Source organism: Leucopleurus acutus (assembly GCF_964270905.1).
Source record: "Leucopleurus acutus genome assembly, chromosome: 6".
Taxonomy (NCBI): domain Eukaryota; kingdom Metazoa; phylum Chordata; class Mammalia; order Artiodactyla; family Delphinidae; genus Leucopleurus; species Leucopleurus acutus.
Window position 1 is genome coordinate 52,328,306 of NC_139149.1, and position 27,720 is coordinate 52,356,025.

General features: G+C 34.2%; 1 protein-coding gene across 1 annotated transcript in view; it reads right to left on the bottom strand.

Annotated features, from left to right (window-relative positions):
• Positions 1 to 27,720, bottom strand: part of LOC309963266 (sodium channel protein type 3 subunit alpha-like) — a gene marked incomplete at both ends in the record, with an annotated part of 80,395 nt that overhangs the window by 51,146 nt on the left and 1,529 nt on the right. The window contains 10 exon segments of the mRNA XM_082841566.1: positions 2,834 to 3,118; positions 9,358 to 9,564; positions 10,676 to 10,817; positions 15,768 to 15,831; positions 16,030 to 16,302; positions 17,100 to 17,191; positions 17,871 to 17,999; positions 21,823 to 21,903; positions 23,506 to 23,513; positions 23,515 to 23,637. Of these exon segments, the coding sequence (XP_082697692.1) occupies positions 2,834 to 3,118; positions 9,358 to 9,564; positions 10,676 to 10,817; positions 15,768 to 15,831; positions 16,030 to 16,302; positions 17,100 to 17,191; positions 17,871 to 17,999; positions 21,823 to 21,903; positions 23,506 to 23,513; positions 23,515 to 23,637 (1,404 nt within the window).

Below are 27,720 nucleotides of genomic sequence, written 5' to 3' on the forward strand. Positions count from 1 at the left end.
AGTTGTGGTGATGCTCTCTGCCTGTCTTTACTGGGATATGTAACTATCAATGCTAATAGGCGATTTCTTTTTCTTTTGCAACATCTACTATCTATCTATTTCATCTACCTATCTATCTATCTGTCTATCATCCTATCATCTCTTTCTCTCTCTCCCTATCTACCTACCTACCTCTACGTATGTCACTATCGGTCTATTTACAAATACGAAATGACCTACATATAACGTAGGTATATGCCAATTCTGTTTTTAGTATTTAAACTCTGGCTTTCAGCTAACTTCCCTGTGCTGTTCCCTCTCTGTGGTTCACTCAACAGAGGCCTTCCAGCTGCTTCTTGAACATTCTGGGCATATTACCACATCAGGGCCTTACACTTGCTCTTCAGTTAGCCTGAAATGCTCTTTGATGAGATAGCCTCTCCCCTTGCCTCCTCGAAATCTTTGCTGAGATTTCTCCTTTACAGTGAGGGCTTCCCAACCCACCCTATTTAAATTCTTTTTTTTTTTTTTTTTTTTTTTTACCACCAGTTAGTGTTCCTAATCCCCTTTTCCTGCTTTATTTTTTTTTCCATAGCACTTATCACTTTCTGACATAGTCTATAACTTACTTATCTTGTTTATTGTCTATCTCTTCCTTTAGTATAAAGTTCCATGAGGTCAGTGAATTATATTGTTTTGTTCATTGAGATTTTTTTCTAGAACTCTTTCTTCCACATAGTAGGTGATCAATGTGGATTGGCTGAGTGAACTGATCCACAAGCTTTTGGCTGAGTGAACTAATCCACAAGCTTTTATTTGAGCATTATATGATGAAACAGTGATGGAAATAGTGCTATTTTCAAAACACCTAAATATGTTCATGTAATTATTACTACTATGTGTATACATTTGTGATAACTGAAACTACTCAAAAAATTTTAGTTTTCCTAATTTGTAATTCAATGACCCATTTTAACTTAATAAGAGCTCTACTATTTGTCACATAGGGTTTCTATATATTGCTTAATATATAGAACTCTTTAAGAACCCACAGCTCTTTAAGGTAGACATTATTACCCCATTTTACAGAAATTTTACAAAGTACAAGTGACTCAAACAAGGTCACAGAACTAATTTGGAGTGGAGATATGAACATAAGCCTTAAGTCATTATGCTATAATATCAAATATTCCTAATCTTAATGACTCCTAATGGTCTTAATAATGCTAAAATATCAGGAGTGAAGTTTAAGCCAAAAAATCTAATCTGAGAAATTAACTGGGCCTGTTGAGCCTCAAATTAATCCCAAATGTATTATACTCATGTAATACCATACTTTATATTTGTACTATGCAAGGTAATAGTTGGATCTCTTGATACTGGCATTATCTGTAGGGAAATGGTTTTTGTCTTATAAATTTTTGTGTGTGCATATATATTTTGTCCTAATATGAAAATTCAAGTTATAAGTTATTAATATAGAGTTTATTTCTTTTTAAAATTCTTACTTACATATTCAATATAAACTATAAAATAAACACCCATTGTTAACTAGCATATGCATTTTCCTCAGCCAAGAGCTAAACACTATACTGAATTTTGTGCTTATCACTCCATTTTTTCAAAAATATTTGTTTTTTATAAGACCCCTTGGATGATGTACAGTTTTTTGATTTAACTTAATTATATAGCGTGTCTCTCAAAGCATTATCGTTAGGACATAATTCTGACCCAGATTAATATAATTAGAAGAGTTAATAATTCATAGCCCATGAAATTCTAATGGAACCAGATAGGGTTCAAAGCCATAATTGTACTTATCACAGATTTCATAACTATTTACTCTTCATTATGCAACTGATAAAACTTATAAACAAAGAGTTGAAACTATTTTCCCTCTTTGACTTGAAAATATGCTGAAGAATTGGGTACTTGGCATTAAATCAGAGCAAAAACAGACTGTCTTTAATTTAGTTCTCTTCGAGAGCATTTAGGTCATAACTTCATTCTAATATATCAAGGCATGACACCATATCAGCACAATGGAAGCTCATGAGAGTACAGTTCTCATATCAAAAGATGAAAGCAGGGCTTCCCTGGTGGCACAGTGGTTGGGAGTCTGCCTGCCAATGCAGGGGACACAGGTTCGAGCCCTGGTCCAGGAAGATCCCACATGCTGCGGAGCAACTAAGCCTGTGCACCACAACTACTGAACCCGCATACCACAACTACTGAAGCCCACGTGCCTAGAGCCCGAGCTCCGCAACAAGAGAAGCCACTGCAATGATAAGCCCACGCGCCATAATGAAGAGTAGCCCTCGCTCGCTGCAACAAGGGAAAGCCCACGTGCGGCAATAAAGACCCAATGCAAACAAAAATAAATAAATAAAATAAATAAATTTATTTTAAAAAAAGATAAAAGCAAAAATCCAGAGACATTTCTTTTCAAAATTCATACATATCTTGCATCACAACCTCAGATAATAAAGGCAGAAACCCATATGCAAAAAAAGTAGGTTCATCTGAGGTCTCAAAATGGAAAAGGTAAACAAGGGATTACAAAACTGTCTCACTGAAGAAAAAAATCTGATAGATAGTTTTCACTCCCCCACTTCCTCAAAAAGCTGATTAAGAAAATGGTCTCAAAATAGTGCAATGCTTAAAACTGATTACCTTAAAATAAAAGTTATTAATGATTTAATAAAAGTCCCTTTTAAAGACACTTTAGGGTATAAATTTAAATAATTGTATTAAATGTTAGTTCCCCGTCCCTCATTTAAATCAGGTATTACAAAAAATATACCAAAATACAACAATGACAAAACAAACTGGAGCACTTAGTAGAAAACCATACCTGATGAGGGGAGTAGAATTTCTTGTCACTAGTCAGTTGATTTCCATCCATGGAGAAAAGGAATCTTCTTTTGACACTGTCCTCAGATACAGATTTGGGAAACCTGTTTCCCGCTCCTTTGTTTCCTTCAAGATGCTCCCTCTGTCTTCTTTTCTTTCTTCGGTTCCTCCACTCCTTAGCACTTTTAGAGCTTAATTTTGATGCTTCTGAAGAGCTTTCCAAGAGCTCTCCTAACCCACCTATTCCACTGAAATCTCTTGAAGCAGCTGCTGCTGCTGCAACTGCCTGTTTAAACAAAACCAGGCATTATTTAGAACATACAACTTTGGAACAGTTGAATGTGATACAAATGTTGCTATTTAAGACTATTAACTATATGTGAAAATGATGTCTTCTGGTCATTTCATTGTGTTTTACTACAAGAGAGTTTACTTAATAATGACAATTTTAAATAGTATAAAGCAATATGTTAGCTTATGCATTAAGACTAGAAAAGTCTGGTTTGGGACATCTTCTGAAGAGTCTTTTTTTTAAAAACTCTGTTGAGATTAGCTTCATTTCAGGGAACAACTGCTCTCTTAAAAATATCTTCTACACTTTAAAAGCAAATGTTCTCTAAGTGGTGGTTCTTGGTCTGATTACTATTCCAATTCCATCCATAGGTTTATTCCTCCCACTTGTGATTGTGAACAACCTAGTGGTATTTTTTCCTTCTAAATCTAGGACAAAAGTCTTTTTCTTTTCTTTTTTTGTGAACTCAAAGCATTTAAAGTGTCTACTCTTTTACCTGTAGATGGGAGTAGTGGGAATATATTGGCTAGTTGATCCTCTTCCTTTATTTGAATCACATTCAGTGTTATTGTTCCCATTCCTGGGGTCATATTAATCTCACAGTTTAACATGATTAATTTATTAGATAGCACTTTTAGCTTTAAATTTTAAATGTTTATATATTATTTATTATTATTATAAATAGTAACAAATGATTAACATATAAGTCAGTAAGTACCTGAAATAATCATTCAAGGGATTATGAGTACTTCTTGAAATACTTTCTTTTCATATTTCATCACTAAATATACTTAAGCATTTTGAATTTCTGTACCTACTAAAGAAACACAGCAGGTCGGAGGTGAAACATGGCATGCCAGATGTTTTGTATTTTTATTTATATGAATAGTAGTTTTAGATGGGAATTGATCTAACCAAACTGGAGAAGATATGAAACTCAAAGCTGAGTTCTCATTAAGTATATTCCTGTTTATAAACATAAATGATTAAATTATGAGAATATTGGTTCAACTCTTTACATATGTCATTACTGAATACAAACAAATCTAATATAGCTACCATTTTGTTCTATCTTCTCCACTTAGACTCTAAGCTAGTTAGGAGTTCTGTCATTTGTGTGTGTGTGTGTGTGTGTGTGCACATTGCCTCTTCTGTCTCCTGACATAAAAAAAGACTCAGTAAATATTTGGTGAATTAAGGTGAAAAAAGACATCGTGCTGTCAGTTGTCTTAGACACTGAGTGAGGGTGGGGGAAGAACAAGACATACTTAGACTTGACTTTTTAAGATCTCATAAAAACTGTGTGTCAGAATGGTCTGTATAATAGAAACATATTTTAGAAAAGAAGATAAAACTCATATTGAATGCTTTGACAACATGTTGTGCTTTATGTTTCCTCCTCCTTGAGAAGCAAACCTTCCTAAGTAGCTTCCATTTCTGAATCTCATCTCAACTAAAGATTTTAAAAAAGGTTTAAAACTAAAGGTGCTGTGATACAAATTCTCTGAGATTAACATGACCCCAGGGATGGGAACTATAGCATTACATATAGTACTAAATATGTGTGTTAGGCTAAGCAACACATAAAATGTTTATATTGAATACTATATTCATCATGGAAACCCAGATCTAATACTCGATATAGGACAATGCCTAACATTTAAATGAAACTTTAATTCAGAACTTATAGAATTGTATATAATCAGATAACCAGATTATTTTATTGAATTCTTGATCATTAGTATCACTTTTAATATCATCAGTAATGAAAGATGAGAAATATTAAGGGCCCTTTATAAATATGAATGTTTAATATAAATGTGTAAAATAAAGTGGATAAATGAAGTACTAATCTGTAGCAAGTTAAATATAGTTGCATAGTGCTTGATACATAGGAGATACATAATATACACCACTCCTTGAAAGAATGAATATATATATATATATTTCTTTTTATCCAAATAAAGTCAGTTCTCCCTTCCATTTTGTATAGGCAGAAACACACAACACATAGTGCTAATAATTTATTGGCTTGTTTGTCATCAGGAACAAAGGACGTGGAAGTGGTGGTAATATTCCCTTGCCATAATTCTGAAACTCAGTTCATTTAAATCACTTCTGGAATTTGTTTTGCATAAGACATGATTTCCCTACCTATCATGGGTAACAGTTGGAGTAACTCAAAACCAAACAGATTTGCAAGGCAACAACGGTAACCTCCCAACACAACACATTTTCTGTGTCACTCGTTAACTCAAATTTGTCACTTGTTCCACTTCCAGGGATTTGCCAATTCCCTTTCAAAGGCAGATGTTTCCTGTCACCTCCCATGTCTGTGTACCTGTTTATACCCAGCTCTGTGACATGGCCAGTGTCCTGTTTACTTAGACTAATAGGGTTACTTTCACAACTGCCTTGCTGAATTCCTCTTGTAACAAATAACAAGTATGTGCTAATATTTCCACAGGGAATAACATTTGCTTTTTCTTATATCATTTCTGTGTGATTCAAAATAGGCTCTATAACTTACTGTATCTGTGTGTCCTTAAAAAATAAAACCACATGACTATGTGTGATTATACTTCACTGTAAACATAAGATCCAGTTTTAAAATCCCGTTTTAAAACTATAAGACATTAACTATACTTATTACAATTCTACCCCTAATTATATTGGATCTCTTAAATGCCACTATTTCTAATTTTGCCCCAAAGCTTACTCCTAAATTTTTCCTATCAGACCAATATATACTGCTATGGAATATGCTATGTTGGGCACTATTAGACGTTTAAAGATCACAAATTAAATGCCGAACACAAATATGACGGTATAGGACAAAGCATTTCTTTCTTTGTTGGCTTTTCTCTCTCTGTCTTTTAAAGTTGTACTTGGTTTGTGAATCCACTGAGCTGAATACGAAAATTTTTTTTCATGTCTAAACAATGACTAGCACTAGGAGGTCCTTCAACAGTTATTAAATAAAAATGGAAATGATGCTAGGCTTCATGAAGTCATTAGCTAGAGAGTAGCTTTTGAAGAGTCAGAGGTGGTCAGCAAGACTCACATTACACTGGAGCACCAGTGATCTCATGGGTGGACTAAGTCCACCCCCCCCCACCTGCCTCCACTCCCTCCTCTCCTTGAACACTGGCTATTTATTGGTCATTGCCAACTGCATTGTCAATAAGGAAGTAAAATTAACTTAGTCCTGTGCCATCCCAGTCAATATTAAAACACTGGGATAAGATACCCTGGAATCAGTATAATTTTTTTTTATGTATGAAGCTAAAGCTGAATCAAATCATGATTTGATCACTGTAATCCAATAACTGACTTTTAAGTGAAAAGAACTGACATTTTTTTAGCTGACCTAATTAGGATAGAGATAATTAAGTTCTTTAAACTTCTGTTAGACATAGTGCACTTTTACTGCTAAATTTAAAAGATTATACTCTTTTAATTGATACCATATTTTCCCTAAAGTGGCTGAATTTCAGAGTACATTCTTACCCCTGTACTGTATGTCTGTTTAGTATTTTCAAGCACATCGCTTTGTCTGTTCTTATAAATGATAATAGAATAATCCAATGCTTTAAAATACAACTGTGCATTATCTATGTATACATGTATATTATTTCCTATAACATTTATTTAAGCTTCAAAATGAAGAAATTCTTTGCCCTGCAAATAGCTATCTTATTTCATTATCTTACAAATGTGTTTTATTTGTAGTGATCTGGAATAAACTCTTAGATACTTGAAATATAGAAATTTATGGCAAGCATGATGTATACTTTATAAGATTTTCAAGAATCACCAAATTTGTTTATGACTTTTCTTATAAAACTCAATAAACTATAACCATGATACTGCTCTGTACCCAATGGTAAGACGAAGATTCCAAGGATTTACTGACGTTTGAATAATGCTTCAAATATTTGGAAACATCCATCTGAAAAAAATCACTATGCACAAAACTTATTTGGACTTCTGCTTCTGATCAAGATATAGTAACAGCTCAGATTTGCTCTTCCTCTGAAACAACCACTAAAACAGACTAAATACATGTAACAATGGTTTTGAAGACACTATATGAATGGGCCATTGGGTAGAATTTTCAGAAGGATTTTCACTTAGTAGTAGGGAATAATTAGCCTTAGATAAAATTCTAAGTTCTACCTAACAAATCTTCAAAGGTTTGAAGATGGAAAAGATCAAACTGTTTATAAGTAATTTAACTATGCTCCCAAACAAGGATTGAGAATTTTTATAGGAATACAACAATATCCAGCACCCCAAAAGGTAAAGTTTCGGACGTCTGGAATTTAATTGAAGATTGTCAGAAATGCAAAAAAAAATCAGGAATATGTAACCAAAAATGAAGAATAAATTATGAAAATTGACCAAGATCTGACACAGATGTTAGAATTAGCAGACAAGGACTTTAGGACTCTAAACAGTTATTATAACTGTATTGTGTATGTTCAAAATGTTAGCTGTGTGGGAGATATAAAAGAGATGCAGATCAAGCTTTTAGAGATGAAAACTATAATGTCTGAGATGAAAAATACAGTGGATGGGATTAATGGCAAATCCAGTGTTGCCATTAAGATGATGAAGGAGAAAAGATGATAAATTTGAAGACATAACAATAGAAACTATCCATACTGAATTGACAAGCTGATTCTAAAACTCATATGAAGCTATACATTTTTAAAATATATTTGACCTGGAATAGTCAAAACAGTCTTGAAAAAGACTATCTGATTTCAAGACTGTAGCTATTAAATAGCTACAGTGATTAAGAGAGTACAGTTTTGGTACAAAGAGAAGCAAACAAATCAATTGAATAGGATAGAATCCAGAAATAGACTCGCTCACATATGGACAATTGATTTTTGACAAAGGTTCAGTGGCTGTTTAGTGGAGCAAAGATATTTTGTTCAACAAGTGGTGCTGGAATAATTAGATATCCATATGCAAAAAAAGCCTCAACACATAAATCACACCACCTTACACAAAAATTAACTTAAAATGGGTCATTGACCTAAATACAAAACATAAAACTATAAAAATTTCAGAAGAAAAATTAGGAGAAAATATTTGTGATTTTGATTTGGCAGAAATTTCTTAGATGCAACACCAAAAGCATGATCAAAGAAACAAAAAAATGTTTGATAAACCGTACTTCATCAAAGTTAAAAACTCTTACCTCGGAAAAGTACAGTTAGGAGAATGAAAGACAAATTACAGACTGGGAGAAAATATTTGCAAAGCATAGATATCATGAAGGACTAAAGGACTTATTTCATTTATATATTAAAACTACTCAAACTCAATAATAAGAAAACAAACAGCCCAGCTAAAAAATGGGCATAATATTTGAATATCCACTTTACAATAGAAGCCATACAGATAGAAAATAAAAACATGAAAAGATGCTCAGATTCCTTAATAATTAAGAAAATACAAAATAAGACATCAGTGAAATACCTAGTAGAATGGTTAATAAGACTGATCATACCAAATGTTGGTGAAGACGTAGAGGATCTATAATTCTCACTGAAGTGAATCGGATTTTGCTTTGTCTTCCCATGACTTTCACCTTCAATTTATGTTTTTTTCTTTAAATCAAGTACTGTTTTTCTCTTCTTTTCCTCAAGACATGAATGCCCCATTCACTATGGCCCTAGCCCAAACGTCCTTTAATATTAATCAGAATTTAAAGTTGGAATCTAATAGCAGATGCCTTCCTGATATCCTGTTGTGCTATAGAAATTCCAAAGAATGGTTAATGTTAGGTATGCATAAAGTTTTCTTGTTCACATTTGAGATCAATCAACTATAGAATAAAACTTCAAATGTTGTAATTAGGGGTAAAACAGGAACAGTTGGAAATATCCATTATGTATATTTTCTACATTAAACTGAAAATCAAAATCTCCCCTGAGTTTTCATGTGACAATTGCATAGTTAACCTTATTCTGAATACGTTTTCTACCCTGAGCTAATTTCCTTATCTATAATATCTAAAAAGCTACTCTGACTCTAACTTAGGAAACAATTTTATGTTTGAATAGCTTTCTCTTTTCTAATGACAATGCCTGTATGCCAAATGAAAAGCCAGTTCCAGTTTGACCTCTATGGTACAACAGTATTCCTACTTAAAACTAAATAATAATAACAATGATAATAATAATAATAAAGCAGCTTTGCTTATTATCACTTAGTACCTGAGCTTCTTCCTGTTGCTTTTTAATCTGTTCGAGCATTTGCTGAAATTCAGCCTCTTTCTGTTCTGCCTCTTCTAAGGTGGCCTGATTCTGTTCTTCATAGGCCATGGCTACCACAGCCAGGATCAAATTCACCAAATAAAAAGAGCCCAAGAAAATCACCAGGACAAAAAATATCATGTATGTTTTTCCAGCAGCACGTAACGTCTAGGGAAAAAAAAAAAAGATAAATTTCAACAATATTTTATAAAATGTCCCCAAATAAAGATCGGATTAGCATCATTAGGCAGAAGACAAATGCTTTTTAGCATTCAATGTATTTTGACCAAGATTTTATTTGGTGTTCAAATGCACACACACACACACACACACACACACACACAGACAGACACAAATATAGTTAAATTATTTGAGGCTTGATTGTAGTGTCATTTGATGTAAGCATACACATTTCAAATTAGTATATACTGGATATGTATTTGAGCACTACTAAAATGCTTTTCTTAGAGTCTATAATGTGGGGCAATATTACAAGTAAGGACACTATTTTTAATTCCTTTCAATGGAGTTACTACTCTCCACATCATCTAGAGATAACATCTTTCTTCCCTCCTCTTCTAGCTCCAATTAACCTTAGGTTTAATTTGAAATTTTTATATAATTGAATTTCAAAATCTTTTCACATGTTCTTGTTAAATCCACAACTATATTATAAACTCAAAGTCATGAACATTCTCTGCATCCTCCATAGCGCCTAGCAGAATGCTTGTCATCAAAGAATCTCTCTCAATATACATGTACTGAGTGAATGAACAATTGGGATCCTAGGCACACTTGCTTTATGCTGTACCCTTCTCTGTATTCTAGAGTATTATAAACAAATATCTATACTAGTCATTTCATATATGTTCATAAATTTAACTTTCATGCATGTTAGTTTGAACCTTTCTGCTGTGCTCTGAATGTGTGTGTCCCCCACCCCCCGCCCAAATTCGTATGTTGAAATCCTAATGCCCATTGTGTTGCTATTAGAAGGTGTGGCCTCTGGGAGGTGTTTAGGTCATGAGAGTGGAGCCCACATGAATGGGCTAATAAAAAGAGTGCCTAATAAAAAGAGACTCCAGAGAAATCCCTAACCCCTTCCTCTGGGTGATGACACAGCAAGAAGATGTCAGCTTATGAACCAGGAAGAGGGCTCTTGTCAGAATGCGATCATGCTGGTGTCTTGATCTTGGACTCCCCAGCCTCCAGAACTGTGAGAAATGTATTTCTGTTATGGCATTTTGTTATAGCAACCCAAAGGGACTAATACACTTACCAGCTGGTAAAGGTTCTCCCAGTAGTCTTGAGTCATGAGTCGAAATAGAGACAAGAAAGCCCAGCTAAAAGTGTCGAAGCTTGTGTAGCCATAGTTGGGGTTTCGACCAGCCTTCACACAGATATATCCTTCCGGACACTGGCTGCAAGAGAGAGAAATGGAGCTGGGGTCAGCAGAGCAATTATAGCTATTTCAATCCATATTAATTTATAGGAATTGTCAAAACCCAGAGTTGCTGTCTGTGATGAATTTGCTTGCCTTCATTTCCAGAACACTTTAGATAATTGTTCACAGTGAAACTGTTATCAGATGAAATTTAATAGGAAAATCAATAGAAAACTTAGGTGTGAGGAATCATTTATAGACATTTAGAATGACAGAGAGGCAGCAACCACACATTTTTTTGCCTCTGACACCTTTCTTTTCAAAGTGGCAAGAATCAGTGATTAAAAATGAAAAGTCAGAAAACAACCAAAAGGTAGGGAACAACTTAATGAGTTACTTCATTAGTCACTTCTATAAAAATTCCTAAAATAAAACTTACATTTTAGAATAATTATAGATGTGCAGAAAAATTGCAAAGAGTACAGAGACTTTCCATTTATCCCATGCCTAGTTTCCCATATAATTAACATCTTATGTTGGTATACTACATTTCAATCAATATTGCTATATTATTATTGGGCTTCCCTGGTGGCACAGTGGTGGAGAGTCCGCCTGCCAATGCAGGGGACACGGGTTCGTGCCCCGGTCCGGGAAGATCCCACATGCCGCGGAGCGGCTGGACCCATGAGCCATGGCCACTGAGCCTGCGCGTCCGGAGCCTGTGCTCCGCAACAGGAGAGGCCACAACAGTGAGAGGCCCACGTATTACAAAAAAAAAAAAAAAATTGATATATCATTATTAACCAAAGTCCATAATTTAGTCATATTTTCTCCGTTTTTCCCTAATATCCTTTTTACGTTCCAGGATCCCATCCAGGATGCACATTACATTTAGTCATCATGTCTCATTAGGCTCCTCTTGGCTGTGATAGTTTATCAGACTTTTCCTTGTTTCTGATTACCTTGACAGTTTTGAGGAATACTGGTCAGGTATTTTGAAGAATATCTTTCAATTGGGATTTGTCTGATTGTCTCATGATTAGATATTGAGGTTATGGATTTTTGGGGAGGAAGACCACAGATGTAAAATATTTTTATCCTTACATCATATCAAGGGTACATGCTATCAGTATGACATCACTGTTGATGCTAACTTTCATCACCTGACTTGAGATAGTGTTTGTCAGGTGAGATAGTGTTTGTCAGGTTTCTCCACTGTAAATCTACTCTTGTTTTTTCTTCTTTTTCCATACTGCACTCTGGAATAAAGTCATTATGTGCAGCCTACACATAAGGAGCAGGGGGTTATGATCCACCTTCTTAAGAATGGAGTATGTACAGAAATTATTTGGAATTCTTCTGCATGAGATTTATCTATTATCTCTCATTTATTTATTTATTCAATCAATTATGTATATAAGTATATACTCATGGACATTCATTTTATACGTTGAATTATAATACAGTTATATTTATAATATAATTACTGTAATTTTTTGCTCAAACTATTCCAGTTTTGGCCATTGGGAGCTTTTTCACTTGACTCCTATATGTCTTTGCCACACCATGGAGGTGTGTGTTTTGTTTTTGTTTGTTTTTCAGCACTTTCTTACATTCTGGAACTACAAGATGCTCCAGGATCATCTTTTATATTTTCTGCCCCAGTCCTAGAATCAGCCATTTCTCCAAGGAGCCTTTGCTCTTTTATTGAAGAACAGCATTAGAAATTATGATTAGTGTGTGTATGTGTTTGTGTATACACATATATCTCCTCGCTCTGCCAGCTGAGGGCCTAGAAGCAATGACACTGCCTTGGTAATAAACACAGCACCCAGATCTTGCTTTCTAATACCATATATATATATTTTTGTATGTGCCTAGATTAAGCTAAATATATGGTCATACTCATTTCTCCAACTTTATTTCATTACTATGGGATCATTCTGGATTGATCCTCCTCCCTTTGCTTATCTGTAACCCCTCACTCCAAAAGTGAGAAACCTGGCTTCTGTCATCTGCTATCTATATACTTAATTGTTCAGTACCAGTATACATGTATAATTGTTTCAGTATTATTAATCCATATTATCATGGAAAACAGCTTTATCAAATAGAGTACAGTTCCTTTTGCCTTAGTCTTACAGGCTCCATTCATTTCTAAAGTTTCTTAGATTAGCACCTATTCCCCTCCTTCAGTGAGGTTATTTTATATTTTAAAATATATTTAGATACCTTTGTCACATTCTGTTTCAACCTGGGATCCTTAAACCTCACGTAAGATTTTTGTTTTTGCTTATACTGTTCAGTCTTTGTTCTGTAAAGTTCTATGAATTTGACAAATGCTTAATGTTCACCATTTCAGAATCATACAGAATAGTTTCTCCACCCTACAAAATCCCCTATGCATCAACCAGTCAAGGCCCTACCCTGAACCCCTGGAAAACATTGATCTTTTTATCATCTCTATTGTGTATCTTTTTCAGAATGTCATGTAATTGGAATTATACAGAATGTAGCTTTTTCAGATTGGCTTTTTTTCACTTATTAATATGCATTTAAGGTTCATCAATGTTTTTATGGCTTGATAGCTCATTTCTTTTTATTACTCAGTAATATTTCATTGTATGAGTATACCACAGTTTGTTTACTCACTTCTTGAGGGATAACTTGATTGCTTCCAGTTTCTTGTGATTATGAATGCATCTGCTATAAATATTCATATCAGGATTTTGTGTGGATATAAATTTTCAAATTAATTAGCTAAATATTTAGTAGGGCAGTTGCTGAGTTGTATGGTAAGACTGTTTATTTTGTAAGAAACTGCCAAATTGTCTTTTAAAGTGGCCGTACTATTTTGCATTCCAACCAGCAATGAATGAATGAGAATTCCTGTTCTGCATCTTCACCAGCAGTTGGTATTTTCAGTTTTTTAAAAAAATTTCTGTCATTCTAATAGCTATATAGTAGTAAGTCATTATTGTTTTACTTTCAACTCCCTAGTGACAAAAGATGTTGAGCATCTTTATATATCCATATTAGCTATCTGTGTATATTCTTTTGTAAGGTGTCTGTTCAGAGTTTTGCCCATTTTTAAATTGGGTTATTTGCTTTCTTTTTTTGAGTTTTAAGGGTGCTTTGTTTATTTTGGATACAAGTCCTTTATCAGATATGTGTTTTGCAAATACTTTTTCCCACTCTATGGCTTGTCTTTTCACTTCCTTTACAGTGTCTTTGCAGAGCAGAAGCTTTTAATTTTAATAAAGTCCAACTTATCAATTATTTCTTTCATGGACTGTGCTATTGGGGTTGCATTTAAAAACTCATCACAAATTCTAAAGTCGTGTAGCTTTTATTCTATGTTTTCTTAAAGAATTTTAATAATTTTGTATTTTACATTTAGGTTTATGATTAGTTTTGAGTTAATTTTTGTGTAGGGTGTAAAGCTGTATCTAGATTCATTTTATTGCATATGGATCACCAATTGTTTTAGCACCATTTTTTGAAAAAATTTTCCTGTGTCTATTGAACTGCATTTTCTTCTTTGTCAAAAACTAGTTGACAGCATTTTTTGTGGTCTATTTTTTTGGCTGTCTGCTCTGTTTCATTGATCTATAGCTACTATTTCCCAATACCATATTGTCTTAATGACTATAGTCTTATAGGAAGTATTGAAGTTGCATAGATTTCTTTAGAATTTTATTTGACATTTAACAATAGAGTGACGGTCAATTTTACCATGTAAATTACCTGACCCATAGCAGGTACTCAATAAAGGGAAGGGATTAGTATGGTTTAGTAGGGATAAAGTAATGCATTAACCAACCTTATCCAAAATTTCATCTAGGTTTTTAACCGTAATAATAAAAACAATAGCTAACATGCAATAAATGTTTTTGATGGACCAGGTGCTAGTCCAAGTGCTTTATATGTATTAAGTAATTAATCACCATAATAGCCCCAAGGGAGAGATGATATTACTCTCTTCATTTTAGATATAAATAAACTCAAATACAGAGAGCTTTGGACACTTTTCCAAGGTCAAAGAGATTTTAAATGGTGGAGGTAGGATTTGAACCCAGGTATACATAAACTGTAGAACCTATGCTCTTATTCACCATGTTCTCCTACCAAAGTTTGAGAAAACTATCAGGAAAAAAAATTTCCCCCAAATTCCATCTCTGTGACTGGTATATGGTTTCAGTAACCCTCTTAAACCTTTATGACCACACCAGTTTCCCATTTTCTAGGATGACTCAAAATATGTTCTGTGTAAGTTCTGTGATCTAAGAGTCACTTACTATTGCTATCCCTTGGCTTCTAAGAAATTCACTCTCTACCCTGATTTAAAATTAATTTATAATACTCTTGGCAAAATATGTTAAGTATGAGAGACTAGCAGGATAGCTAAGACATTACAGCATCTCTTATTGTAGAATGTGAAAAAAAACTGTAAAATATGCAGATGCAGACTCAAACATGCCTTTGACATACATCTGCCACGTGGCTTCCTTGCACACAGGATTTCATGCTATTTCAAGAATACCTAAGTCTCTCAAAGCAGTTTCCCAACTGGGTTTGCACCCTGAAGACCATGTTACAGTCTGGATCATTTCTAGCCACAGCAAAACTTATCCCATCAATACATCCTCACATCAATCAAAATGTACCCATCTTATGTTTCCTTCCCTGTAATTCTTAAATGGTTCTGATGGGTTTACAGACAAGACAGATGCTGGGCCTTCACACTTGGAGCAATAATTCAGGTACATCCTAACTGTCAAATTCTTGATGACAGTTCTTCACCCAAAGGGATGATTTTAATGGCTGTGAGTTTAGAATTGATACCAATCCAATTAAGACAGAGAAGGTACTTCCTAGGTAGGCAGTACCACTCTTTATTATACACATGTAAGGCTACCCCGGTATATTTTTCCTATTTGCTTTTTTTCCAAAGTGTTCTACATCTTTAGAAAAAAGTTATCCTTACCCTGCATCTGAGCCATTTCCACAGAGTAAAGGGTCTTTTTGTCCATCCAAAACATAAAAGTGACCTGTTAATATAAAGAATAAACTGTTTCATTTCATATCAGTCCTATTGCCATTAGGAACAAATGAGAATTTGTTTAGTTCAGTTATTTCCAAAGTGGACACCAATTTACAAAGATGGCTTCAAGCCCACAGCCTCAACTATTTATAGTTGAAAACTCATTCAGCAACACTGAGATTAACAATGGCGCAATCTTGCTTACCTTCCTCTTCAATGTAATCCTTCCAGTTAAATGTGCTCATTGTTACATTAACAAATGTCCCATTTGAATTCATTGTGCCATTAAAGAAGGAGGTGGTGTTGGTTTCAAAAGCAGAATTGCTTGGGGGCCATTGCAAACATTTATTCCGCAGGTTGCCCATGAACAGCTGCAGACCAATTAGAGCAAACACGCTCAGACAGAACACAGTCAAGATCATGACGTCAGACAGCTTCTTCACAGACTGGATCAGGGCACCCACGATGGTCTTTAAACCTGAGGAGAGAGAAGGATAGGTCAGCTGAGGAAGAGTGTCATAAGCCACAATGTCTTCTTAATAGTCATACACATTCTCTTTCCCCATAAACAATTGTTTGTCTCTTTAGACACCAAAGCTTTATGGACAGCCAGATGGTTTGGGAAATGGATGAAGAGCAGATTTTATTTATGATCAGTGTGCTTTCTGGAGGTTTAAAATAAAGGTGTAAATATCTAGGCAGGAGGTTTTCTTAATGTGTGGTTTTATGTGCTGCCACGAACATGTAAAGGCAAACTTGCAGTTGTTTTACACTTCAGATTTTGTGTTTCATGAGGCTGTTTCTCTCCAACCATTTTTTAATACTAGCTTCCAAGTAGCAACGATTTAGAGGAGGAAAGAATTTTAAAATAATAAGAATCCCATGCCATGTACATGCTGTTCAATAATAATCTTTGCTCCTTTATAAGAGGAGATCCACTTTCAAAATAGATCCGCGGTAAATGGTAAAATCTAAATCAGTTAGTAAAGCCATGGTAGCAAAGCTTTTTTAGAATGTAAGAAAAAGAAAACATTGCATTGTAAATGCAAAAAAAAGTGGGTGAGAAAGAGAGCAAAACCAGTATTTTTTATAGACACTTCATGCAATTCTATGTTAAACTCAAAGGCTGACTTTATAAATAAACGTGCAATTTCATTTGGCATTCTTGAAGATGACAAACAATAAGCAACAAGGCTAATGTTATAAGTGTAATTTCAACCTCAATATTATTACAGTGTATTTAAAGTCAGCCTCGGTGTTTAAGCTAGCTCTCACCTGGAATGACTGAAATTGTTTTCAGTGCTCGGAGAACTCTGAATGTTCTCAACGCTGAGACATTGCCCAGGTCCACAAACTCTGTCACATATCTGTAATAGGGAGTTCACACACAAACACAATAACACAAAAGAAAAGTTGGAGATATAAGGGGCCTACCATCTTACACCAGTTTCTTCTTACCTGGGATTACAGAAATAGTTTTCAGAGCTCTCAAGACTCTGAAAGTTCGAAGGGCTGAAACATTGCCTAGGCTTACAAATTCTGTTACATACCTGTAGAATTAAATCAGAGTTACTGATAGTTTTGGAAAAGTTTATGCTAAATAAAGAATGAAAAGTGGTTTGGTTTGGCATATAGAGCCCCTTGAGTTTTATGGAAATGCTATAGACTTCAGGGTGCCATGTGCTAACAGCTGCCTTTACGGAATAAAATATTGCTGCTTTATTTCAATGCAGTTTTCACTAATATGAACAAGTTTGTTTACAAAACTAATCGAAGTACAGTTGGTGGTATTAAATTATAGTCAATGAATAACTTCACTTTGATGAAGTAGAAGGCTATATGGCATGAATGTAATTCCATTTATTGCTCATTTACCAGATATATTTACCTTGCAATATATATTCTAATATGTATTCTCAAAATGTATGAGGCATATAGTTAATTTGGCTTATAAGCAAACTCTCCTTTAAAAATGTCACAACTACCTGATTTATGCTGCAACTATTTTCATTCCTTTGAGCTTAACATGTTTTCAAAAATACTCACGCCATCACAATGACACTGAAATCCAGCCAGTTCCATGGATCACGAAGGAATGTAAAATCTTCTAAGCAAAACCCTCTTGCCAAGATTTTTATAAGTGACTCAAAGGTATAGATTCCAGTGAATGTGTACCTAGGAAAAGCATCCAAACAAAAATTAACTGCTTCATTTGAACTGTTAAAATATAGCAAATCCTATCCTTTTGTGGTTTTTCACTTCACTAAGACCTTGTTCCTTATTTCCACTTACAAAAAAAACCTGCTAGTTTAATCTTATGAGCTTGAGTAAAGGGTTAAACTGAAGAGATAATATCTTCCACAAAGAATCTGATCTTGTTTAAATATTTAGGTTTTAGAATAATAGTTTCATGTGTTTTATGGATATTTATCAAGCTTGATGTGCTAGAGCAACACTGTCCAAATGAAATATAATACAAGCTACATATGTAGTTTTTAAATTTCTAGTAACCAAATAAAAAAGTAAGAAGGAATGAGTAAACTTAGTTTGCATATTATATTTTATTTAAACCAATATATCTAAAATGTTATCCTTTCAACAATTAAGACTAGCCAAATTTCAAGTTTCAATAGCTGCATGTGGCTTATTGGACATTATAGCTCTAGAGATAACATTTCTTGGATTTGTTTATTTATAATAAAATATTTCACTCAGATTTCTTAATGATTAAAATAATTTGGGGGGATATTTTACATGTCTAATCTAGAAAATGTACTTCCCCCTTTTTTTTTTTTTTTTTTTTTTGCGGTACGCGGGCCTCTCACTGTTGTGGCCTCTCCCATTGCAGAGCACAGGCTCCGGACACGCAGGCTTAGCGGCCATGGCTCACGGGCCCGGCGGACCGGGGCACGAACCCGTGTCCCCTTCATCAGCAGGAAGACTCTCAACCACTGTGTCACCAGGGAAGCCCTACTTCCCCTTTTTATCCTTAAGATTCAGGCATAAAGTTATAAATCTGCTTTTCTCTCTCTCTCTCTCTCTCTTTCTCACTCTCTCTCTCTCTCTATATATATATACACACACACACACACATATATTCACCAAATATATATATATATATGTATATATACATATTCATTAAAAAACTTTCAGTGCATTAGTATTTTCTGTGTGTGTGTGTTTACACAATTACCAAAATTACCAAAATTCAGGAATACCAAAATTCCTGAATCTAACCTGTCATCAGTTACTATGCAATTGGGCCAAATCATTTAAACATGCTCAAATTCAAGTTTCAGCCTCCAAAATGGTGAAAGACTTTTCCATTTGTTGTTTGGTAGTGAATTTCTAGCCCTCTCTCCTTTGAGTGTTGATAATACAAGTTATTTCTGTTTCTTCCAAAAATAGTTGGGAGAGAGTACTTGTTTTTCAACAGTGGATTCTTTTTAAAAGTACAATCTAAGTTTGTTCTTCAGATTACTCCTCTCAAGCCACAAAGATTTAATTTACTTTCATTAAAATTCATTATCTTTTCTAGCCTACTAGTATTTTATATGTGAAAAAAGTTAGGAGAGTTATTTTCGCATTTTTTTTTTCTGTAGAAATTTCTCTCTTATGAGGGAACAAAGAAATCAAAGGAAAATGTATGCAGAAATCTTCACGTCTAGTTTTCCTAAGTCTTCCTTTTTTAAACAATTCAATTAATTTCATGAGGAGTAAGTATAACTGCTATCTTTACTTATTATGAAGTAGCTGACTTTATTAGGAAGACATAATTTACAATGCCAAGCTTATGGTTACTTGTGTTTTGGTTTGAATCTTTGTGTATTACATATAATCACCGTGACACTTCTGTTTGGAGAGTTACCTGGCATTGCAAAAGGCATGAGACAGCTCCCATGTATGTTCTGTTTATCCTATTAATGGTTAGTGCCCTGTGGTTTATGCTTAAGCAATTCTAAGTTATCTGCAGACTAGAAACAAGATTAAAGTCCCTGCTCCTATTCCTGTTTTGGAAAAGGAAAAAAATTTGTGGGGACATTTGGAGTGTATGGTGAGTGTGATAGCTATCCAAGGAAGAGAGGTCTTAGAACTTAACATTTGAGACAGCTTTGCACAGAATGGGTGTTCAGATGTACCTATTAGCAAACTAGATTGAACAGGTCAGTGAGAATCAAGGGGATCTTGATTTTTCTTGGCTGTACCCCCACTAGGCTCTTAATCATATTGTTGATTCTGTCCATTTTACAAGGTGTTTTATTTTCCCCTGTAATTTTGATGTCCATAGAAGTGCCTTGCCTTACATAACAACCTTCACTATGCAATATGGTTCTCAGGCCTTCTGAGTATGCTACCTCTTTGTACAGGGGTGGTTTCTGCTATCAGTGACTTCTATTTTCATGTCAGGACTGACTTCTCTTTGCATTGGACTCTGTTTTTTTGTGTGGTTTTTTTGTTTGTTTGTTTCTTTGTTTTGTTTTGTTTTTTGGCTGTAACCACTAATATTTTGCTTGTTTTCCTGCTGCTTTGCTGTCAACTGACTAGAGATAATTGATCAGAAACCTGTGCAAAGTTTCCCAACTAAACCGTGTAAGTCAAAAGCTTTTGTAAAGCTAAGACTTTTCATAATGGATATAGTCATCTCTAAAAATGACTTTAAAAAGAGAAAACTGCATATTCAAATAATAATATTTAAGTGTCCCCTTTACCTGTCTCTCTTCTTTTTAAATATCTTTATTGGAGTATAATTGCTTTACAATGGTGTGTTAGTTTCTGCTTTATAACAAAGTGAATCAGCTATACATATACATATATCCCCATATCTCCTCCCTCTTGCGTCTCCCTCCCACCCTCCCTATCCCACCCCTCTAGGTGGTCACAAAACACCGAGCTGATCTCCCTGTGCTATGTGGCTGCTTCCCACTAGCTATCTATTTTACATTTGGTAGTGTATATATGTCCATGCCACTCTCTCACTTCATCGCAGCTTACCCTTCCCCCTCCCTGTGTCCTCAAGTCCATTCTCTATGTCTGCGTCTTTATTCCTGTCCTGCCCCTAGGTTCCTCAGAACCATTGGGTTTTTTTTTTAGATTCCATGTATATGTGTTAGCATACGGTATTTGTTTTTCTCTTTCTGAGTTACCTCACTCAGTATGACAGACTCTAGGTCCATCCACCTCACTACAAATAACTCAAGTTTGTTTCTTTTTATGGCTGAGTAATATTCCATTGTATATATGTGCCACATCATCTTTATCCATTCATCTGTCGATGGACACTGAGGTTGCTTCCATGTCCTGGCTATTGTAAATAGAGCTGCAATGAACATTGTGGTACATGACTCTTTTTGAATTATGGTTTTCTCAGGGTATATGCCCAGTAGTGGGATTGCTGGGTCATATGGTAGTTCTACATTTCCTTTTTACAGGACACATCTGTGGTGTTTTAGCACACATCCTCTGTCTAAATAAACTATGTGTCGAAATATAACTAAACATCAAAGTAACTTAAATACCTAAATGTATTTTTCCTAAATGCAATGATAAAACATATAACTGAAATGCCTAATATAGTAATATAGAGCTAAACACCTAAATCTGTTTTATCAGAATATAACAATAATGGTAATATACTAGAATAAAATAATTTTATTTATAAAATTATTCAAATGGTAATTATATTTTATCTAAAGTGCATAACTGTGATTCAGTCTTAACTTCTATGCTAAATGATTGTTTAGTTTACCACCTAGTATGTACAATTAATAACCTTTCTTAAACAAATACTATCCTTTGTCAGAAGAAATACCTACCTCATAGGAGAAAAAGTCCCCTAAGAACTTCCTCTATTTTTTTCATATTATGGAAATAACTTTTTCTTAAAAGTGTTTAGCCTGACTTCAAAAAAGTGGAAACCATGAGTCAGACCATAACTATAAGGAGATTGCTAGAGAATTTGAGTGTGTATTTCTCGTTCCAAGAAATTATTTCTACTTACTCTACATTCTTTGTCCAGTCTGGAGGATTACTCAGGGTCATAAATACACAGTTGGTCAAAATAGTGCACATGATAAGCATGCTGAATAAAGTAGATTATAGTTAAGGAATAAATGCTAGTACAATGTCATGGCCACTTAAAAATGATCCAGTACAAAAAAAAAAAAATCAACACAAGTTACCTGTAAAATTAACCTTACTTATTTCTTTTAAAACAATGGCAAAAACAGTAAGAAACTTCAAAGTCTGTCATATACTCTTGGTCCATTCTTTTTTATTTTACATCATTTTCTCACAAAACTGAATTCAATAGAAAGAGATCTCTATTTGAAGCAAATGGGAATTTTGCATTTCAGTGAGTTGTGTGAAACTGCACTGCAGGGGAAATGACCATTCTTTAGTAAGTTTATAGTGTAAGTCTAAAAGTTATACTTCAGGTATCGTTTACAATTTCTACTGACAGAAAAAAGGTTAATGAGTGCAATGTAATACACTTGAGAATGTACAGCCCCATATATTTGAGGATTACACTGATTGAGAATTCCACTGTAATTAGAAACTCTAGCAGTCTTATGGTGATGTAACTTGTTCCTTTAGCGTTTACAACGTAAGAATAAAGAGAGAGACAATTTTTTGCTAAAGAGCTAGTATTATTTTCTAATTTTCTATTTTCACTTGAGAGTGTGGGAACTTTGACCACCTAGCTATCTTCCTGTATCTAGTCCACACCATACCTAAACAAACACTGTTTTTAAACCTTCCTAAGAATTAGATATGGTAATTTCCCTTAGGATCTCAATCCAGACTTCACTCTAAGGAAGTTTATGATTACATATTTTGAGGTAAATCTTTTATTTTAAAACATAAATACTTTACAGTATCAAACCATAGAATGGGAGAATTCAAATGCACTTCAAAAGGTTATCAGTCCTATTTCCCCTGTCTCTAGGTTAACCCTGTCTCTATTGTCTCTCTTTTAGTTTTTATGTTAGCCTGTTTTAAATCTGTATAAGATGCCGATTCTTGAACACTGCATCTGAAGATCACCTTTCTATTTTATTATCATGTGTTGAGAATTTTCTTGAAATCCACCCCTATTATGTCATTTTACATATACATTTTGACTATCACTGTAAGTAGTTTTAAGTTCAATGAGTTTTAAATATATATTATCAATCAGATACATAGGCACATAGTAGTTTAAAAAATATTTACTAAAGGAAGGAAAGAGGGAAGAAAGGAAGGAAAGAGGGAAGGAAGGAAGGAGGGAGGCAGGAAGGGAGAGAGGACAGGCCCAGGTGATGAAAATACAGAACGAATTAAGGCACAAAAGTTTGAACATTTGGTAATATAGGTAATAATACTAAGCACCATAGACTATGTTTCTTTAGTCGTGGTTATATATGGTATAATTGAGGTTAATAAAAAGTTTGAAGTAGATTTGCTGTTATTCCTACTACACAATGTGTTTCATTTACACATTCACTATCATGGTAGCGTTTTTACTTCTAGAATCATAATAGTCATTCTACAATAATCTTGTTATAAATAGTAGAAAATCAATGAGTAAAACAGATTAAACAACAATGTTACCATTAATCCCAAAGAAATTTTATATATATTTTTTAAAAAGAATGACATTTTTTGTAAAATCAACTATAGAAACAGCATTTAGACAATTCACATGAAAAGGATATGAATGTACCAAAATCTTAATAGCAATTTTCCTAACAGGGTTTAGCGGAGTTAAAATATACAAGGCAGAGGTGGCACTGAATCGGAAAATTGCCTTCCCTTTATTCAATACTATAAAAGTCTGAAAAAGAAAATATGAGAAAAAAATCACTAGATTAGACATGTGGCTTATTTGAAGAGCTTATACACATAAAAAAACTTTTTACCTGATTTGTTTGAACTTCTTTAAGCCAGTTTGTATATCATAACTATAAACATGTTAGATGTTTCTCCCTTAAATTAACATATAGCTACAAATAAAGATATGATATACTATTATCTAATCTGTCTCTCAGGTATCAACTTCCTGATACAAATTGATGATCCGACACAAAATTTTTACCAAGATGTAAGGTAACTTTATGGACTCTAAGTCTATCTAAGCCTTACCATCTGTCTCCAGTTTTGGTAACTTTTCAGATTATTCTGTACATACTGCTATTCAAATAATCTTTTATAAATATTTTAATTGCATCAAGTCTTTTAACTCCAAAGTTTATGAGGGCTATTTTCCCTCTGGTAGTTGTCCTACTTTAAAATGTTCAAACAGGCTGAATAAACTGTTTTTGCTCATTCTATAGATCTGCTGGTAATACTGAGAAGAAACAGCTGCATTAAGAGTTAGGCTGAACTACATCATTTCAAAGGGCATTCCCTGAAACCTATAATCTTCAATTTACCATTTAAGCTGTACTACCCAGTGATTACCTAGTAGGTCTCACTAGGATCATCTTTTATTTTTTTCCCACCAAAGCATCTCTGTTCCAGCCAATTCAATTCACTTGCCAGTTCCACTCACTGTCAACTTCTCCCTCTGATTCTGAAAATGAGTGTCATAGAATCCTAGAGGAGGGAGGCACCTGAAAGGTCATGTAATGCAAACTTCCGTTTCAGGTCCGTAACAGACTTGACAATAAGGTCCCACCTACAATGACCCACTATTATATCAAAGGTTCTTAGTCCTGTCCACATGTTAGAATTTCCTGGGGTGATTTTAAAATCGCCAGTATATGGGATCCACGCGAGAACAGTTGAATCAATTTCTGGAGGATGGGCACAAACAATGGTATGTTAAAAAATTTCCTCACGTGATTCTAATATGCAGCCAAGGATTGAAAATTCCTACTCTCTGGGAATGTCCTCAGCTATCAAGATCATCTCCTCCACCATGTCTTTCCAGATAAATCACACTGCCTTCTGATCACTCCCTAATTGTTTCCCTTTTCCAGTAAGTCTTAGTACATTAATATACGCACATTGGCATGTTGCTTGTAATTAGAGTCAAGTAGCAATTTACATGTAGAGTTCATTCCACTGAGGACTAGCTTAGAAGTTGTTATAAATCATTGAACATAAAGAGCCTGTTCACTACTTTTTCTCCATTTTTTCCACAGTATTTAATAGCCTGGTTTGCAAATAAACACTTGTTTTAATTAAATGTGGGTTTATCTTTAAGATGCCATTTACCTTTAAGACATCTATTCTATATAACCAGTTACTTAATAATATGTTTTTATCCTTTAAGTAAGGGCTATATCCCATACATTCATGTTCACTGACAACATGCTCTGTTTGAATAGATATATTGTGAGTATAATATTTATATTTTATAAATATAAAATATTTATATTGTAAGTATAAAGGGTAGAGAAAACAACTTCTCTGCACATTGGCCTTTTGTATTCAAGACCATGGACCTCACCAACCATTTTCCATGAACTGTACTCTATAAATTTGAACAATTCTATGACAAGGGCAAATAAACTGTTCTTTACTAGCACTGAGATTATCCACAAGGGACGGTGGACATTGGGAAGAGTGCCCTTGAAGCACAAATGCATTAAAGGATTTTTTGAATTCACAGGATTAAATCATGTAATATTATAGCCAAACAATCTAGATCCATTTAAACATTCAATGACAGCAGTAACATGTAAAGTTTACCATAGTTTAAGGTGCATTTACTCATGCTTTTTTGAAACAATATCCCTGAAAAAACCACTTGTAACATCGAGAGGATTTTATTTTGAAAAAATCTCCAAAAATAGAGTGAACAGGAATGAACTGTCCCTTAAAACATGGAATCCTCTTCTCTTCCCACAAGATTGGCCTTTGTAGTACTAATGGGATTAAAAACGACATGCCAAGGGCATCTTCGGTGAATTTACTGATTCTGGAAAAAGCAGACCTTAAGAACACAATACCAGTTTATTTCTGGAGAACAGCACCTAACACAAAGAAAACTCTGAGTTCTGAGAAATTAAGAATAAAATGTTAATGTCCTGTATAGTGAAAAAATTTCAAGAAAGGCATTTGAAATTTGGGGCTTTTATGTTATTGAGAGATATATCTAAACTGAAAATTGACAGAATGACACGTAAATAGAAGAGAGATAAATAGTGTCAATTCCAAAATCAGTCCTCTAAGAAATGATAAGTATTGATGTGACTTAAAAAAATAGTACTACTTATTGCTACTAAGATGATGAATGTTGTATCCGGAAGTATGTTAACTGGTTATTGTCTACTCTGGAATGCTGCCTGCTTCTTTTTTCCAGGTAAATGCACATTTTACACGTTCACTAAAATTTTTACTACTTGAGGCAAGAATAAGTTCTCTGAGTAGAACCGCATACATCAGAGAATTCAAAATTATAAAACCAATTTTTAAAAAAATTTTCTTTTCTTATATTAATAAACACCATATGTAGTTTTGCTTAGTGGTTAAGAGCTCTGGTTCTGGAGACTGACTGCCTGGGTTCGAATCCTAATCCACCACTTATAGAATGTGACTTTGGGCAAGTTACTTAACCTCTCTGGGCTTCACCTTCCCATCTATAAAATGAGGTTAACATAGTACCTGCCTCACTGGTTCTTTGAATATTAAATAAGTTATACCAGTTAAAGCACTCAAACAGTACCTGACAAAGTATGAGCATAACAAATGTTAGCTATTATTATTACTGTTACTATTCTTAAGTTTTATCTGTTCAATTTGAATGCCATTAAAATACACTGTGATGTTGCTCATATGATTAAATTAGGTATGTAAACTGTATCATTAATTGATGGAAGCAAAGTTACATAATGCTTTACAATTTTAAAATGCCTTTCACCTGCATTATTTCATATAATTAACAAGCTCTATACCGTATTTTAAATTCCAGAACTTCTCCATTAACTTCCTATATCAGCTCCTTCTATCCTAAGAACCACAAACTACCTTTTTCTTCAATAGCACCTCAATCTTTATCTTTATGGACACTTCATAAAGGAAAGCTGTGCAGACAACAGTAAACAGTCTAGATGTCTCTCAAGATGGGTCATGGCCATTATGAATAAATCAGGGTTCAAGTCTTGCTGTCAGACAGGAAGGCAATAAAAACTGACTTTGTCAGCACACAGAGAATAATTCTGTTTCTCAGCAGCAGACTCACATTAACCAAGCTTTAAAGCCTGATATAAAATCAGAATGCCAATCTACTAATATACAACCAGTTATATCACTGTCACATGGGCTGAAATAATTGCCATAGCACAACCAGCACATTCTTTTCTTTAAGCAGATCTATGGGAAGACAAATTATAAGATATTCTTTGCTGAGGGTGGAGTCCAAATAAGCTGACTTAGTTAAATAAAACATATGTTTGATGACATCTTGATTAGGTAGTACAGTGTAGCCCCTTTACAATGAAGTGACTTTCTGGGAGGAATATGCTTTCAGGGCTACTACTAAAGATCTGTCTCCCTGGGAAAATGCTAATGTTTGTCTCTATTATTCTCCTTTCCCCCCCTTAATTTTACCAGTTCCCTTTCTTAAGGACACTTCCTTTCTTTAAGTAGCAAATACTTTTAATCATGTCAGAGTATCAGTCATGCCCCTGTCTCTTGAAGGTATCTTTGCAAATATATAGTTTGAATCAATAATTTTCAGAGGAGAATTTTCTTCTAGTTTCTTGGGGAATGCCTCACTAGCATCATCATGTGTAATAATACAGTAACTAAATTTCAAAATTTTCTTTATCAATTCTATGGTAAAGTACTGGAATAAATTATTTTTAGAACTATATGAATATTTATTATCTGCCACCTTTCATGAAGCTAGTTTAAAAGGAAGAAGAAAGGACCTGTTTATTTAACTTTGTTCTGTAACTTTAAATAAAAC